The 17,710-nt window shown below is 40.6% G+C and overlaps 1 protein-coding gene across 3 annotated transcripts in view; it reads left to right on the top strand.

Annotated features, from left to right (window-relative positions):
* Positions 1 to 17,710, top strand: part of LOC103531226 (glypican-5) — a 383,665-nt gene that overhangs the window by 229,387 nt on the left and 136,568 nt on the right. For all 3 annotated transcript variants that reach the window (XM_030456592.1, XM_030456593.1, XM_030456594.1), the window contains exon 7: positions 15,765 to 15,885. In XM_030456592.1, the coding sequence (XP_030312452.1) occupies positions 15,765 to 15,885 (121 nt within the window). The remainder of the gene's footprint in view (positions 1 to 15,764; positions 15,886 to 17,710) is intronic.

Below are 17,710 nucleotides of genomic sequence, written 5' to 3'. Positions count from 1 at the left end.
CTTTTCATTTCCACTCCCACAAGCAAACAGCTGTGTGATTAATCACTGCCTCTTTACTGAAGGTACAGCACCTCCATTCCTGACGTTCCTGCTGGGGAGGATTTGTGCTACCACAGAGTCTCTGCAGGGCTGTGTGGTCTCTGCTCTTCCTTGCCAGGAGCAGGGGAGGTGAAGCCTGTGCCTGCTCCATGCAGCACTGGTCCCTCTGGACTGGTGGCTCAAGGTGTGCTTCACTGCCCTGGGACTTCTTGGAGCTCTAAGGTCTCCAGTCTGCAGTGCAGTCCCCTAGTGTGGCCACCCACTTCTCTGCAAAAGTAGGTGACTTTTTGGAAACTAAAGAAGGTTCATCTGGGAAACCATCTGGCAATGAGGTAGCTGAAAGAGGTGATTGCACGTGGGCAGAGAAATACAACTTAGTCCATTCATAGCTCTAGCTCAGAGTTTGGAGTTTCTTTTGAGGTCTGCTTTTCTGGTAGGATAGACGTCTGCATCCTGGTGCTGTGACCACCATGTTGTGTCTCACCAACTTACTCTTGGTTGTGTTCCTACAAGTTCCAGACTTGTCCCTTCTGGGGGCTTTGGTTGCCTAACCAGTGAGGCCTGGGCTAAGCTAATCACCAATAATTTCTGATAGTTTTATGTCTTACCTTCTCATGTGGATCATATATTGCTCTATTCAAGATGGAAACAATAAAACATTGATTAAATGTTTTTTTTTTCCCAAGCAATTTGCTGTGTTTGCACCATTTGCCAGAAGGAGAGCTGTCATTAGAGCTTCAGAGAGGCTTTTGAGAAATAGATCAGACATCATTATTGCTGAGCATGACTGTCTACATGGAGGCTATTAATTTTTGATAAAATTTACTCTTGTGCCAAGGCCAAATCCAAACAGGAGCTTGTAAGTGTGTGTAAAACTATACAGACACATTGGAATATCTTGTGCTTGTCAGGAATTAATGGACTTTTTCTAGCTAGATGCTACAACAAAAAATCAGGGAAAATATTTACTAATTATAAAATAATTTATTAATTAAATTTATGAATTTATAATTAAATTGTAGAATAATTTACAAATTGCTAGGTTTTTTCAGTTAATTTTTGCTATTGTGAAAAGGTGACTCATGTAAAACTGAGGCAATGAACTCTTCCCCACATCCCATTTCAAAATTTATTTTAAGATCTTTTGTCATTAATTGTTCTTTGAATACAGTCTTGAAGAAGAGGATTGACATATTAAGTACATGTCTGTGGAAAATATTTTTCTATTCCTGCTAAGGCACCACTTAGTTTCAAAACAGTAAGACAAGAGAACTTGGTTCACAGCTTTTCTACACAGTTGCTTTAGTGAAGTATTTTCTGTGCACTAGGAGGAAATGACTGTCAGTGCTCCATCCTTCTTTTGCTCTTCTTGCCTTTTTCCAGCCTAACTTCCCAAGCCAGTAGATCTGTGCATTAATGTATTTTTTATCTCCTCTGCAAATTGCTGGAGAACAGATTTAGCCAAAATTTCTCATCTATAACTGGGGAAAACCTTTCAGTTAATGATGAGAAAACTCTTCAGCTGCTATCTGAACAGAGTGGGTTTGTGTTCACTGTCACCTCAAGGTCTTGTGCAGGGCAATGTTCATAGGCAAGTTTTTTTCCAGCCATATATTCCTGAGATGTGACTACTGAGTGTGGGTGTTAGTGGTCCTGGCTGTAAGTTTTCCAGCTGCCTCACAATGTCTGTGTCTGATCCAAAGCTTCTTGCAGTCTGTGAAAAATCCTGGCAGGGTTTAAGTCTGACCCTGTTATGTCAGCTTTATCTCATTAACTGAGGGCATAGTAGAAGGGATGAATGGGAGAGGGACAGGCAAGTGGTCCCCCCAGCCAGGATGGCCACTCTGGGTTCAGGGGGGGCCTCTCAGGGCCCACTCCCTGTTTTGATGCCCCATCCTGGGAAGGCTGCAGCCCAGAGGCTTGCAGGCAGGGGGTGGGACTTGGTCCCTTCTTTGTGCTGGATCCAGAGCAGGGCACAAGGCAGGAGGTACAGGCAGATGCAACAGCCCTCAGGTTCCTGCTTGTCCTTTACCTTCATTATGAAGAGTCTCTGCCAGCTGAGCAGAAGTGTTGGAGGTGGCTGTCACTGCTGTCACATGCTGCTGCTCCATCTTCCCCTCCAGGACCTGGGTTGCCACTTTCCCCACAGTCAGGAGGCAGTGCTAGAATGTGACAGACACCAGACCCACAGGTTCCAGGGCAACCCAGCACTGTCTCCACTACCTCCTTATCCCCAGGCCTTTAAGCTTACACCATGATTAAAGAAACTCAGTGAACCCAAGGGGTCAGAAATTCTCTTTCTCCCTACTGAAGGGTGCCAGCCCCACTGCCAGTCAGCTCACCTGGAACTTGCCAAGCAGGAAGATGCTCTCTGATGCTGCTCACAGCTGTCCCCATGAGGCATTCATGTGGGCTGCTGAATACCAGCAAGCACTGCAGATACTCAGGTGTTGAAGAATTTGAGCCCATGACCTCAGAATGAACAACTGTCCATCACCAGTGGCCTTGTGCTGTCCCTGTAATCATGATCAGAAGAGAATGGAAGTATCCAGCAGTGTTAGATGTAGGGATGTGCAAACTTTTTTACATACTGAAAAAAACCCTCTAGCATTTGTGAGCTGTTTTTGTGACTAATGCCTGTTCAGTTTGCCATTAGAGTTACAGTTGTACCAGCCCAACCAACCACTTTGTAAACTTTTTAAGGGGACACTGAAGATGAATGATGCTGTAGACAACTGAAGCCTATTCAGATCCTATTGTAAATGTTGAAATGTCACGTGCTTTCTCTCGTTTTTTTTTACACATTATTACATCATTAATTCTGTCTATTATTTGTTTTTTCCTTCGTCCTTGCCATTAATCATACTAATATTTTTAGCACACAGATAACAAGGGGATGCTTTGTAGCCCATAGCTGTGCCACAACAAGCTGCCTGCTATAATCTCATTCCTTTTGTCTTGCTTTCAGAATGATTTGTTTGTGTTCATTAATACTTTACATATGTTAAAAGGAAAAAAAAAGTCTTCCTGCCTTTTTGCCTTTTTTTTTTCTTTTCATTTTAGCAGGAAAACTGAGTCAGTCTTCTTGTAATTTTTTTTTCCTGCTATTTGTAGGCTCTTCCTTATAACTGAGCACAGGCAGGGACATATTTCCTGTAGTAAGTGGTGTCAGCTCCAGCATGTGTGGTGGCAAAAGCTCTGGGTATCTAAAGAAAGACTTGAACAAAAACACGCAGGTCAAGCTGTTAAGCTTGAGGGAAAAGCTTTCTGTCTGCTTGGCCTATGGAAACCACTTAAAACTATCATCTCCTTTTTTAGCCAAGGGTGGTAACACTCAAGCTCTGAAGTACTCTGTGTTGCCCCTTACATCCACAGAAAAAAATACCATGCTGCTTGGTAGATCCCAGTATCTTTGCTTGGGCTATGCAGTGAAGTGCTGGTGAATATTTTCTGGGTTGCAGTCATTAAAAAGCAGCTTGCTAAGGCCTCCAGTGGGCAAATGAGGATTCATTTTGCCTTAGCTGTGCCAGCCTGGGTATGTTCTAATCATGGTCAAGTGTCTCCTTGGCCTTGTGCAATAAGGGAGACTCCAAGGTGCCAAAAAAGGGCTGAGAAGAAAGTCCCAGTGAGCCTTTACACCTCGAGGCAAGCAGCCCAGCAGTGTGACTGGTGACAGACTGGTGGGATCAGTGTGCCTTTACCCAGGAGAGTTTAAGAGACACGTATTTAGTCCCAGTGTTACAAACCAGAGAGGATGAAGAAAGGATGAGTGGGTGACTGTGGAGATCAGCATCTGATTCCTTGCTTGTTAGCATTTTCTAAGTATGAGTTGTTTAGGTACAGATGGCCAATGAGAATGGGATATGACAGGGTCCTTTTAGGATCTCTGATTACTCATCACCAAAACATAAACTGAGAATAGTGGCACATGCTTACTAAACGAAGTATTTGTGAAGATACTTTACATAAAAAATAAAAGTTAGGTCAGCTTGGGCTTTATGTAGCTGAGGGCTGCAGGAGAGTCCCTGCAATCATGGCAACATCAGTTCTTCATTTGAGTGCCCTTCAGTTGCTTTCTCTGTTGCATTAAGCTTAATGCCCTCTTAGGCTTATTACTAGCTATGTTACATTATCAATCTGTTTATTTTTCTACTTTCCAGGTCTCCAACTTCTAGGTAAAAAAGTAAAAAAAAAAAAAAAGCATGCTTGTGAGTGTACTACATAAATGTGTGTGAGGGGAAGGTTGTTTGAGTTTGTCTGTTTTTAGTGAGTCTCATGATGTACTTTGGGTTCATTTACTCAGGGATTTTAGAGCGAGTATTTTTACTGTATGTAACATCAACGTGTTGGAGCTCTTTGCAGGATTCTAAGAGTATGGTATCAGTGCAACAGAAATCAAAACACTAGAGGAAACATGCCATTAACTTGAAACTACTGAGTGGCTACTGTTCTCACTAATATGTGAAGAAGTGACTATCAGAAGTGAGATTGTGCTTCATGTGGTTGAACTGGGCTTCTTTAGGACAGCAGTCTCTGGGACACTTGGATTTTCAAGAGGAGGGCATTTACAGCAAGGCAAAAAAGGATTCCCTGTCCTTATTTTTCTTCTTAGTTTTTCTTCTGTGTGGTACTTTGTGGCATATGTATTTCTGTTTAGATGTTCTCTCCTCTCAGAATTTGGTCTTTGATATAGGTTAATCCTGCTTCGAATTTGTGTTGCTGTTTGTGTCTGTGGCAACAAAGTATAAAATGATGATCTCAGGATTCTGACCTGACTGCAAAATCAAGCGGGAGAGAAGCTGAATTGTGGAAGGGAACAGTTTTAACTAGACATAAATCTTCAACTATATTAGCTGAAGAATTGAACAGTATAGGTCAAGTAAATTGATTTTTGTATAAATATTCTCTTTTTCAAATTTGTGATGACAGCAAAGTCTTTCTGTATTTGACCTCTCTTCTAGTGCAGTTATTTTTGTGAGAAGTGCTGGATACTTAGGGAAGGAAAACAATGCTTTGTATTTAACGACAAAAACATGAACTGAGGCTGCTCAGTTTCCCACATAACCTCTCAAGCTCTTCAGCCTTGACCTGGGTAAACACTTCTCTAGGACAAATGCTAAGACATTTTAATCTCCATAACTCGAGTGTACTTGCTGCTAACACTGACATTTTCTCCAGTGTTCTTAAGACTGATAAAAGCAATGATTTTTGCTCGTTACTCAACTGCTGTATCAAACTGTATTGTTAGGTATAAGCTAGCAGCAAACTGAAACTGCCACCTGCCTAAACTGTTCCCAAACCATGAAGCTGGCACTGAAAAAGTGTGTTCAAAACATATCCCTGTGTTAATGCTATGGTGGAGGCTTTGGTGTGTTTGTGAGGAATTCTAGCAGCAAGGATGTCTACAGGATATAAACTGAGCCTGATCCAGTGCCCAAAGCTATTAACAAGTGGTGGCAGAATATACTAAGTGCATTTTGGCTGATGGTGTTTTACTGTTAGGTGAACAATAAATGTGGATGATCCTGACCCATGCCAATTAGGCAGGTGCAAAAAGGAGGAGCTGGATGAAATCTGTACATCTGGTGAGATGAACAGGTAGCTCCTGGCATCTGCAATAAAATACTACTTCCTCTATAAGGAATAACACTTTGGTGCTCTGGAATGATGAATTCAGCTGTGATCTGGAAGTCCTAGTGTCTGATCTCTGTTTATACAGCATTAGAGCCTCCTATTTACATTTTACTCATATAAAAATTAGCATCACCATCATACTGATGAAATTATTAACCTGGAAATAGGAATAGATTGGCACAGTGTTCCTCACACTCCTGCAGCCCAGAAAAGGTCAATAATTCTTCCATCTCTGGCTAAAGGGCCAAACACCTGCTCTAAGATATTAAGACTTGAACAGAAGTGAGGGCACTGGAGCAGATAAGAATTGCCTGGAATAGCTCTCCACAAAAATATTGGAAAAACTGTATAAGGGAACTAAATTGAATGTGTGTGCATTAGTGCATGTTTAGAATACATAATGGTCAGAGGCATCCCTAAGGAACCAAAATGGCCAGGGGAAGTGATCAGAGTTCAGAAAGTGCAAATCTCAGCTTCCTTATCCTTGAGCCTGGAAGAGAGGGTGGGCCCATGTGCTCCCCCCTACTCCATGTACTGATGTCTCCTTGGCATGAGATGGGAAGGAAGGAATGCTATATCTGAGCTGCTTCCTGTGTTCAGTAATTAGCAGCTAAGTGCATCTTTCCATTACAGAGCAGCAGCTTTGGCAGCACTTGATGGCTTTGTCAACATCAAAAGTCATGTATGCATTGAGGGTGGGGGGAAGGCAGGTAGTGATACACACACCTTAAGGGGCGGAAGTGAAAGGGTACTTCAGGCTGGCATGGGAGACAACGGGGTTTAGAATAAAGTAAGCAAAGCTCAGTTCACATTGGCATAATCAGCAAGGTAGATAAAAGAATAGGAAGATAAACATGTGCATCCCAGTTGTGGAAGGCAGTAAAAGTGGAGACAAGAAACCTGAAATTGCTGCAGGAGTGCTGATAGTCAACAAGAGTCATGCTTCACTGTTGTGAAGGTGACAAACAGTTGGGGTACACATCCAGCACTGCCTGGGGAGGCACAGTGGGCTGCAGGGAGAGTGAGAAGGGGCCAAAGACAGACGGCTCCATCCAGGACTGGCTGAGGGCAGTTCCTGAGTTGAGTTCATACAGAGCTGGAGGTCATGAATTCATTATTGTCAGCTGTTTGTTAATCTCCGCTGTTTAAGGAAGGGTATTTGGAGAAAGTGACTTATGACAAAAGCTGGAATTTTGACTTCTTAGCATTAATGTGTATTAGTTATGTTTTATTTAGCTTTACTTTTAATGAGCCACAGGCAAGGTCTTCTCCCTGTGATATACATCTGATACTGTGCAAATTAACATATTCCTCTTTTTGTTTCCTAAAATTTTCTGTGCTGGCATCATAGAATATCCTTTTGTATACTTGTGGTCATCTGTCAAGCCTGATTTTTGAGTATGGGCAACCAGTATTTCCAGAAAGGGAATTGGACCGTTGCTGCCTTGGCCTGCCAAAAGTCCTAGCAAACAAATATTGTGAGCCCTTGACTGAAAAATCTTTCTCTCTCTACTGCTGTGAAGTTTATTGCTAGCCTGCTTTTATTTTTTTTTATTCTAAGTGTTCAAGTTCTCTTCTCTCTTGAGACTATTTTTTTTTTTCCTACTGAGTCAGTCCTGTTTTCCAGTAGTGTCTTCCATCTGGCAGGTTGAAAAGTTAGGCAGTCATGTGTTTCCATTTGTTTCCCTCAGTCCCCAGAACAGGGTGCAAGCTGCCAGTCTCCCAGAGGTGTAGAATCAGATTTTCCATCAGGACTTAGCTCAGCTCTGTTCTCCTGTTTGTACTTGAAGAAAGCTCTCTCCCAGCCTGAGAGTTACTGAGAAAAAAAGGTGATTCAGATTAGCTTTACTTATTCCCCTAGGACAGCCACAGATGTTACTTTGATAAGTATATGCTGTTTGCTGCTTGTTCTGTTTTCTGTTCTGGTTCTCAGATTCATTTGTTGGGGACTGGTCTTCATGCTGCCAGTTCCTAGTTAGGTTGTCAGCTTTAGGGTTGGTGTCATTTTCATGGCTCATTTTATTCACCTTGATGGATACAGAGGTATCATTTGCATGTCCTGTAAAGTTTATTTCACTTTAAACTGAAGAGCTTTCCTATCTGATGTCATTCCAGGCAAGTACTTTTCCTTCTCTCAACACAGTAAAACTGTTCAATTAACTTCTACCAATTTTTTTGGTGCTTTCAGTGTGCTTTGAAGGTAATACTAACTTTTCATACACCTAGGAGAAGAACGTAGGCTGTTTTACCTCTAATCTGTAATAACTTTTTTACAACGCTTTTGAAGCTTTTCACAAATATTCCTTGCAGCTGGAATCAGTATGTTTTTAGCATGATTGTGGAAAAACTGCTGAACTTATCTTTTTTGGTGGTAAGATCTCTTCCATGTACTCTCCTTCACTGAGCTGCCTTTCACCGTGGTCTGCAGTCTGTTCATGTGGTGGCATTTGCCAGTTGCTTGAAGCCTTCTGATAATTTGTTCTTTAAATTGTCTTTATAGACTGCAGGAGACAGTTTTTTAGCCCAGAGAAGTGGAAAAAGGCTATTAAAAATACCATTTGGTTTTGTGATTTATTTTTTTTTCCCATTAGCACACTGTATTTGTCTCATCCTTTCCCATAATTACTAATAACATTATTTGTGAAGATGCCACTGAAACCCATTAGAATATTTCTGGCAGAGACACTTTTCACCTCATGTCAGGTGTGCTTCACAAAATCTTCAGAGCAGCGAAACGAGACTTGAACTTTCTTATGGTCTGTTGGCAGCTATTTAATCTTTTCAAAATGAACTCTTATCTAGGTATTTTTAATTTTTTAAACAGCTAAATCTTTTTGTGAAGAACATTGCTCCAGTTGTGCTCAGCTGATCATCTAGAACATATGAACATTTTTGTCTTTGTGCACAGAGGGTCTGATTTGCATGTGATCTATTCACATTTTACCCTTGTGTGACTCCACTGAATTCAGCAGAATTGTTTTTGTTGTACTCTGGCATAAATGACATGTTGGTTTTTTTCCTTAAAAACAAACACATGCCCCACTGGTTTTCGGGTTACCCAAGAAGTTATAAGATGAGACTTTCCACAGTGGCACAAAAGCCTTCAGTGCTGCATGCAAGGGCTTGAAAACATCTGCAGCTTTCAAGGTTTCCCAAGCCATGCCCTTGCCCAGTGTCTCCTGCAGGATATTACTCAGTCAAGGGCATCATTACTTACTGCAGTTCTACTGGGAGCAGAGGCCTGACTGAAACCTCTCCTATAAGCATGGAATATATTAAGTTAATTGAGCTAATTGCAGAGAGATCTAATGGATCAGGCCAACTGAATAAATGTTACAGTCATTAAGTTTTCTAAGCTTTAACTTTACAAAATACTTACATGTGGAGTATTGTTGGGTAGATGAAAATAAACTGAAATACAAGACAAAACCAAAATCTGCAAACTTTGGCAGTTTTTTTTCTTTCAGGCTGTTGACTGTGTGTCAGTAAATTTATCAAGATATATTTCTTATTGTTTTCTTTAGAAAACCCAACAATCTGTTTATTGTGGCAGCTTAGTGAAAGAGCATTCTCTTCCTAGAGAACAGTACTAGTGACGGATTGATCATTGCTTTCTTTGAGACCCCTCAGCCAAGATGCTTAATGACTGTAATCCAGGTTTGTTAAGCTGTTACAGAAATGAACCAAAGTCTGAAACTAGGCATTTCTCTCAGTGGTGCTATTGTAGGAATTGCTTGAAGATGAAGCACAATCTGTTGCTCCTTTTACCAGCAAGGGGACACACACACACACACACACACTTTCTGGCTGCTGCTCTCATCATGTGGAGCACTTTAGGGACAGCTGAGTCAAAGGAGAATCCTGAGCTGCCTGGCTCTTCCTCCTGGAGCATTATGTTCAGCATCAAGAGCATTTCAGCAAAAAGGTATTTGCTTTGTTTCCTTGAAGTTACTTGCTGAGTGAGAAGCAACTATGACAACCAGGCAAAGGATATATAATTGTCATGTACTCAGCTTGTTCTTTCCACTTTGCAAAGAAGTGGGCAGAAATGTAAATTTTATCAAAGCTGGTTATCCTGGTGAACTATTTCAGATTCTACAGCCATACAGGGTCTGTGTCACTGCTCTGTCAGTGAACACTTCTGCATTCCTTCAACTGGGAGAAAATCATTCCTAGCAGAACCCTGTAGGTCAGAGTGTCTCATGCTAAGAACCAGCAGGGAAATGTCCAAAAGTTACTAATTTGGAGGCACAACAGGCTGATGTAGATCAGCAGTGGGTTCCCATAATTGAATTTCAAGCAAACCATTCCAGCCCAAGGGTCAAATTATGAATAAATACAAGACAAAACACACCATCTGGTGAACCATACCTAATGGAACTGAATTAATTGTTTGGGGGATATCAAGGCCAGCTAAATAGCTTATCCATATTTCTCATTGCATCTTCCTAAATGACATATTTAAAGCTCTTTTCTTCCTTCTCTCCCTCTAACCCTTTAACCTTTGAGTCATTTTGTGGTGGGAGGAGTATGTCTGCTCTTACAGTGTATTGAGTAAACTGCTGAAATAAACAGGCTACCTCAGAACTTTTTTAGCAAATGAAATCCTGTGGTCAGTGACTGACTTTCAAAGATATGGCCCTAAAAAGATGTAATTTTAATTAATTGTAGTCACTATTTGCATAGTGCTAATCATTTCTGGGTGGTTTTACAGACAACATGTATCTCTAGGATTGTTCCCTGTTTAAGAGGTTATGTGTAAAGATGAAAAAGCAGAGCTGGATGTTGTGAAGTTTGGCTTTGCCTCAACTGTTCTATGATTTTGTTCATTGTAAAATTTGTGTCTTGCTTTCTTTAGACTTCTCTGGCTTTAACAGGCTGCTGTACAGCTGTTGGTTTTTAGAAGGCTAAGACATCTTTTTAGGTGGTCCAGTCTGCAGTTTTTTAATGTGTTTTGCTGTTGTGTAGAGAGGGGTTGTTTTACAGAATAACTTACACATTTGTACAGAAAATAGGACAGATACATTTCATATTGCCAAAAAAAAAAATTATTAAATGTGGCTTTAAAACCAGTGGAGTCTCAGTCACAAAGAATTTGAGCTTGCCAGTATGGTTTTAGAAAGATGTTGCTATTTTACCCCCTGTTGATCAGAGTGGAATTATTCAAGTAGTACCAAGAAAAATGATGAAAAAATGCAAGGCAGACTACATAAAATATTTATGCTGCAAAACTATTGCCTTGATGTGCAGGGTATAATTACATTTTTAAAAAATGTGATTAACAAATTAGAAAATTACCAGCAAATATATCTCCAATTTTGTAGCCAGTGGCATATGGCAACTCCCAAGGCTGTACAATAGATGATTTGATCAAAAGTCATTTCTATCCCATAAAGGTGTCTGTGGCAGCTCATGGATTCCTCTGAACTGATTGTGAGGCTCAGATTTTCAGGTTTGCCTTGTGATGTTAGGTGTCCCATTTCTCCCAGAATGAAACAAGAATTTTGATGTGTTTCATGCAGCAATATGGGACCAAACACTCAAGTGGAGGAAAGAGAACTAAAATGAAGAGAATTGCACTGAGATGAAATACAGGTTCTGGGTAACCCGAATTTTCAATATAGGTAATTCTGCCATGCTCAGAGCATGTTCCAAAACATTGGATGCAAAGTGGATGCAAAGTGCAATGCTCTGTAATCCCTCCAGTGAGGACAGGAGCTGGAGCTAACAGGCCAGAAGCCACTGGATGGAAGCTTGGGTGCTTAGTGGCTGCTGGTGGCACAGCTCAAGGTAACAGCACCCCAGGACTGTGAAATAATGGAAATTGTTTCCCAGCTGGAGCTTGGTCAGTAATACTTGGAAAAGCCACCTCCAAAAGCTTCCTTAGCCACTTGGATCCCGAGTGGTACTGTCTCCTGCAGGGAGAAGGGAAGGAGGTGGTGTGAGAACAGCACTGTTTGTTGGTCTTTTGTGGGTCTAATCACTAATATCACTGTTAGTTAGATCTATCCTTAATGCATCTCCTCCAGCTGTTTGCCTGGAATATGAAGTTATTTGTCTTTTATATGTTTATTTGTCTTTGAGGGAATCCTATACCTTGATCCCTTCTCATATTAGGAGGTAAAAGAGAACATGCTTCAGATTAGCATTTGGCTTTACTTTAAAAGAAGTAGTTAGACTCAAATATCTTTGTTTTCTTTATAAATGCAAGTAAATAAAGATATGTTTTTTCAGTTGAAATGCAATCCCATCTCACCTCCTACCATTTTTTTAGACTTCCAATAAGCTTTTAGTTAGAATCTGAAATAATTGCTACTGTTCCTATGAAATAATATAAAGCTGAGGTTTAGGGGGTTGTTTTTTATATTTTTCTGATATTTTTTAAAGTATTATAACTTTGCCCAAATCAGTTGAATAATATTGGGATGCAACTTGAGGTCTGGATGAAAAATCTGTCTCCATGTGCTGTTCCTTAGGCTCCAGTGTAACTGTTACTTTCAGGATTTTCTCCAGTGGTAATATTTTAATACAAATTTCCTGGCCATTCCTGCTGACATTTCTGAGTTTAGTATAAATAAAGTACTAGAACTGTAACCAGAGTTAACAATTCTATACTTCAATATTTCAGTTAAATTGCAGGTTATTAAATAAAGCAAGCCAATTTCTGATCTTAATGTACATTTCCAGTAATTCAGGATCTGATGTCCAAAAAAAATATGTTTTTGATAGTGCAAAGAAGTGAAGTAATCAGATTATCTTTCAGGAAATGTACAGTGGTTATTTCAACGTATTTAATCATGATACAGAGCTACTACTAGAAGGATTCAGTTTTCAGGGAAGCAGTTTGAGTCAGATGGACGTAATGTCTTTTTCTAGTAGAGTCTTTGTTCTTGGCTCTGATGACTGGAGGACCATCACCCTTCTCACCGGCTCTGGAACAACATTTTTAAGTTCATCTCTGTCTTTTGGGCTTGTGGCTTGGCTTTGTTAGAGGAGGAATCTCTCAGAACATAGAAGTAGAGCTCACAGGTTATGGGGAAACCCAAGAGTTGGTTTCGATGTACTTTACAAGTCAGTCTTTTGCCTCTCTTTACACCAGCTTTTCATGCTGTTCATTTGGCAGATCCCACTTATTTCACCACTGCCAAAGGTCTGTAATTGGTTGCCTAGACACTGCCAGACATGCAGGTCACACACCAGGTCAGAGCTGGGCCAACTCTTCTTTGCTGGGGTCTCCCAGGAGCAGTTAGATTGGGCTGGTAGTGACTGAAGCTGTGCTTGACCAAGCAGGTAGGAAATGCTGCAGGATTCACACAACTCATGCATGCTTTCTCTGACATCTGAAATTCAGGCAATTCACATTATCAACCTAATGACAAGAAATCTGGGCAACAGAAATATCTGGGCATAATTTGTGCATATCTCTAGGGTTTGAAAGAATGAGTCCTGAAACCCAGATAGAACTTCATGGATGTTACTATTCCCTTTGCCTCAGTGGACTCTAAACTCTCATGCAGAATGGTTCTGTTTTCCTTGTAATAATATATGTAAAATAGAGTTTGCATATAACAGCAGCAATATATATGACTGAACCTGACTTCCCACATTTTGGGTCCCTTTGAGGACTCTGCCATTAATGCTGCTGCTGTTGTCCCTGAATTGTTCATGTTTATGTTAACTCCAGGCAGTGCTGCAGCTTTATAATGCCATTCAGAGGCTATTAAGTACCATTTAATAGAGACTTGTCATTTACAGGGAAAAAAACAGTATCATTTGCAAAAAACCACAAAACCCATAAAAACCCAACCCCACAAACCCAAGGGATAAGCAATTTTGTGTGTTTTATCCTAGACAAGAATTGCATAAGCCTCTAAAGAAATTCCAAAAGCTCTAGCCAGGGGTGGAATGAAGAGCAGGCAAGAGCAATGCAAAGGGAAACCTTTGCTTTTTGCTGCTGTTGATGGGTTTCTGACCAGACACAGCAATGTACACAGAGAATCACTTAACAGACTGGTGGAGGCCATAAGCTGATCCTTGAAATTAAATTTTACCTGTTTTGCAATGTGGTGACCTCATAAGTGGCCCTGTACATCTACAGAGGGCAACCATGTGTGTTCACATTGTGAGCAGTGATGAGTAAACAGGATTTGTGACCAAAGGTAAAGCTAAAGGCAGGTAAGGTGCAGCAGCGTCCAGTATTGTCTAAATGAATTGATGTGGATTGATGTGACCTGTGCAAGTCTTGGCTTCAAAATAATACTTTAGATAAAAAAAATAAAGCTTTAGCTCTTTCTTCCTGTGGACATGGGTTCAGCAGTCTGAGTCTGCTTGCAGGATCAGACCATCAATTTGCAAATGCTGTTGCATTGTGAAAGTTTAGACTTCCAGATTGGTTTCTGCTTATATGAGTTACACACCAAGAAAAATTAGAACATGAGCTTTAAAAGGCCCAGTGTAGAAAAAAACCCAAACAAAACCCCAAAAAGCTAACTGAAAAAGGTTTTCCTTGCTGTTTGTCCTCTAAATATTATCCAGATACCAGTGGAAAACATGATTTTCCTCAATTCTTTGTTCTAAACAATTTTGTTTGTTTTTTGTTTGTTTTCCTGAGTTTAAATTCATTGAGTTCACTGAAAAGGTGGTTCTTTTTTTAAGCCACACCTTTTACAGCAGTAAACTACTGTAGTGAGACAGGACCAGGTGCCCTGAGTTATTGATGAGTGGGTGTGGGTTCACCTGTGTCTGGCCCCCTGCTCCTGCACATGCTCAGGAGGGAGGCCAGACACAGGTGAACCCACACCCACTCATCAATAACTCAGGGCACCTGGTCCTGTCTCACTACAAACTACAGTATGCTCTACCAGCAGTTTGCATAAAATTTGTACATTGTAAGTAAAGTTTATAAGATAGGACAAATATATTTATAGAGCTAAGTATCTTCCCATCACATTCTGGGATTTGGGCTTTTTTTTTTGAAGTGCTGTCCTCAGCTTCAGCACAGATCAGATTACAGCAAAGAATTCCCTGGCAGGACATTTGGGCTCTCAGGGTGTGTACCTGTGATCCAAGTCAGAGATGTCAGTGGGATGTTCCCCTTGATGCTGCAGTCCAAAGGGACAGAGCTGATGACTCCCTCAGTTTATAAGGATGACAGCAGAGGATCTTGAATGAGATCCCCCAGGCATGGGTGTGAGTCTGAGAGTTTGCTTTGGGAACAGTCTCTTGTCCAGCTGATAAGTGGACATGTGAACATCCCTGATCCACTCTGTGACAAATGAGTGCCAAACTAATGAGGGCCTTTACATACAACCCTCTAAAGCATGACTGGTTTTTCCTTATCTCTCTGGGATTTGCAGTGTATTCTGGATGGGTTGAGCATAAATCCTCTGTGCACAGGTCAGCTCTGGAGCCAATATCCAGTTGTTTGAATCCTTGCTGGAAGCACTGGATTCAGCACACAAGCACACACGTGCTTCTCTCCTTATCTGATAAAGGGGATTCCTGTCCATGGCCCCTGGCTAGTGAGTTGCTAATGCAGTTAAGGCAAGGTGAAGAGCACTGGTAGAGCAGCAGGTGCTGCTTTATAGTATCTCTGGACACTTGGGTGGTGAACTGCTTGTCTAGTGAGACAAATCTGACCTCTGATTAAGAATTTTTCAAACTCAGACTGCTGTTTCATTGGATTTTACTTCAGTCTCATGAGATTTAGTTTCTGTCTTTAATTCCCTGGGATTCTGTGATTATCAAAGAATTATTTTTTAGAAGCTCTCAAAGCTCTCAGCTGTATGTAGACGACATGTAGGTATGTCAAAAAAGTCAGCTATAAAGGTTCAGATATTAAAATATGAATGAAATGAACCTCTGTGGTTTATGAAGTTGTTTTCATTTCATGACTTGAATACTTTGAAGTGATGAATGGTACTGCAAAAACCTGATTTTATTCTGGTTTGGTGTATTTAAACCCATAAATATTTATTACAGATTTCTATCTCCATTTACAAAATATTTGCTTTTTGTAAGACCCATTTAAAATGACTTTTGATTCTGATGAATAGGGTTCCAGGCACTGATGGTTTTTTTCTCTTTTTCAGTTACACTAGCAGAGTTGTTTCCAATGGACTGAAGGCACAAATTAATAATCCAGAACTGAAAGTCAGAGGATTGGACCCACTCATCAGTAATTTAATTGATAAACTTCAGCACTTTAATCAAGTAAGTAACTTTGGAGATAAAATCATTTTATCACTGGGTTTGATAATAGAGCTGGAGCTAAAATTGCAAGCTGGTGCTGCTTCTCATGTTAGGTGTCCTAGGGCTATAAGCCTGCAATAGCCATGGAGTGGGCCCAGTACAATGGCAGCAGAAGGTTCTGTTCTGCCAGCCAGTTTGTTAACTCTAACAAGGCTAAATTATTTCCGTGGAAGTTGCTCCAATTCCTGACTTGTTCCATAGCTGTTGATTAGCTGCCCTACAGCCCCAGGAACATGGAAGAACTCCTGAGCTCCCCAATTCACATGATGCTTGTGACTAGAGCCAAGGTGTGTGAGCACCCTGTGATCTTCTCGTGCTGAAGCAGTATCTCCTGCCTTGCACAGCTCCCTGCTTTTCAGTGGTATTGATAAAAACATTAAAAGTCAGAATGGGGCTCTAAGTGTGGAAGAGCCAAGAGCTGAACCAGAGCAGAATGGTGCTCCAGGATGAATTAACCATGCACCTTGGAAAAGTTTGCCTTCACAGGCCTTGTTCTCTAGTGCTGCAGCACAGATGGAAGGAGAACCTGCTTCTGGGTTTGTCAGAGGCAAAATTAAATTTTTTCTGCCCCTATGATCTCTTTGGGTTCCCTCAGGTACAGTCTTGGTGCATCTCCTGTCTTTCCAAGCTGAATGCAAGGTTCTCTGAGCTTACTGCTCCAGCACACATGGTTGTTAGCTCTCAAAGCAGTGCCAGTCCAAATGAGGTGGAGCTAGCAGATTTAACAGAGATTGATTTTCATTTAAAATAGGCATGTTTGCTTGTCAGCATGGAAGAATGCTTACAGCAGTGTGGAGTCAGATGTGTTTGCACATTAGAGTACTCATAATCTTTCACCATTAAAAAGTGATGGAGCATGGGGATATAAATAGTTATTAGAAAATCCCCATAAGATCAAAGTCCACCTTTGCAGGTGGGGTGCGCAAGAAGAAAAATAATTGTCACGGGTAAAAGAGGAATTGCTTAGTCAGGATGGGGGTAGGTTGTTAAGACTGTCTGTGACTGGGAGCCTTGGTTTGATCTCTGATTTTCTCCCACAAAAGTACAACCCTCCTTTGCCTCTCCTCAACCACTGGAGGTAAATCTATAATCTAACCAGTAATTAGTGTTTTTGTTAAATCTTGCTTGGCTCTGGTGTTCCTCTACTGTTCCAGAGTTTGCAGTTTAGGGATTCTTTATATGAAGCTGATTTAACTTGCCATGGGGGATTACAACAAGCAGTCTGGTGCAGTACTTAATATTACAGGGAAATAGACATTATGTGGTCAGATTGATGGAAAGAGTAATTCATTATTTATCTACCTTTGCATGTTATAAACCAGAGTGTTAATTTACTTTATAAATATTAGATATATCCATCTGTGTAATAGTCTTCTATAAACACTGACAATAGGAAATAGTCAGAAATAGATTAAATTAAAAGTAGCTGTGTATTGAAAATCCCACCTGTCTTCTATAAAAAAAGAAAAATCTGAATTATCTCATAATATGCTGCATACCAATTTTCTTTAATTGTGTATGCTTAAAAAGCAGCTTCAAAGAACACCTTTTAATCAGAATAAGCACCAATTCCTAGCTGTTTCTGTAAGTAGGAAGTTTTGCTTTCTGTTACTTCTAATTCTCTTTTAGGAGAATATCATCCTTAAGTAAATGTAACTCCCATCAGATTGAGGTGCTTAGCAATAATGGATTCCAAGGGTGAAGGATTAAACAGAATACTGATTATTGCCCTAAGATGGTTTGTTCTTAAGTACTTGGAATAATATAAATTCCTTTGATCATAATT

The sequence above is a fragment of the Calypte anna genome, chromosome 9, assembly GCF_003957555.1.
Source record: "Calypte anna isolate BGI_N300 chromosome 9, bCalAnn1_v1.p, whole genome shotgun sequence".
NCBI classification, from domain to species: Eukaryota; Metazoa; Chordata; class Aves; order Apodiformes; family Trochilidae; genus Calypte; species Calypte anna.
Note: the sequence above shows the minus strand (reverse complement) of the source record. Positions and strands in the feature narration are given on the sequence as shown.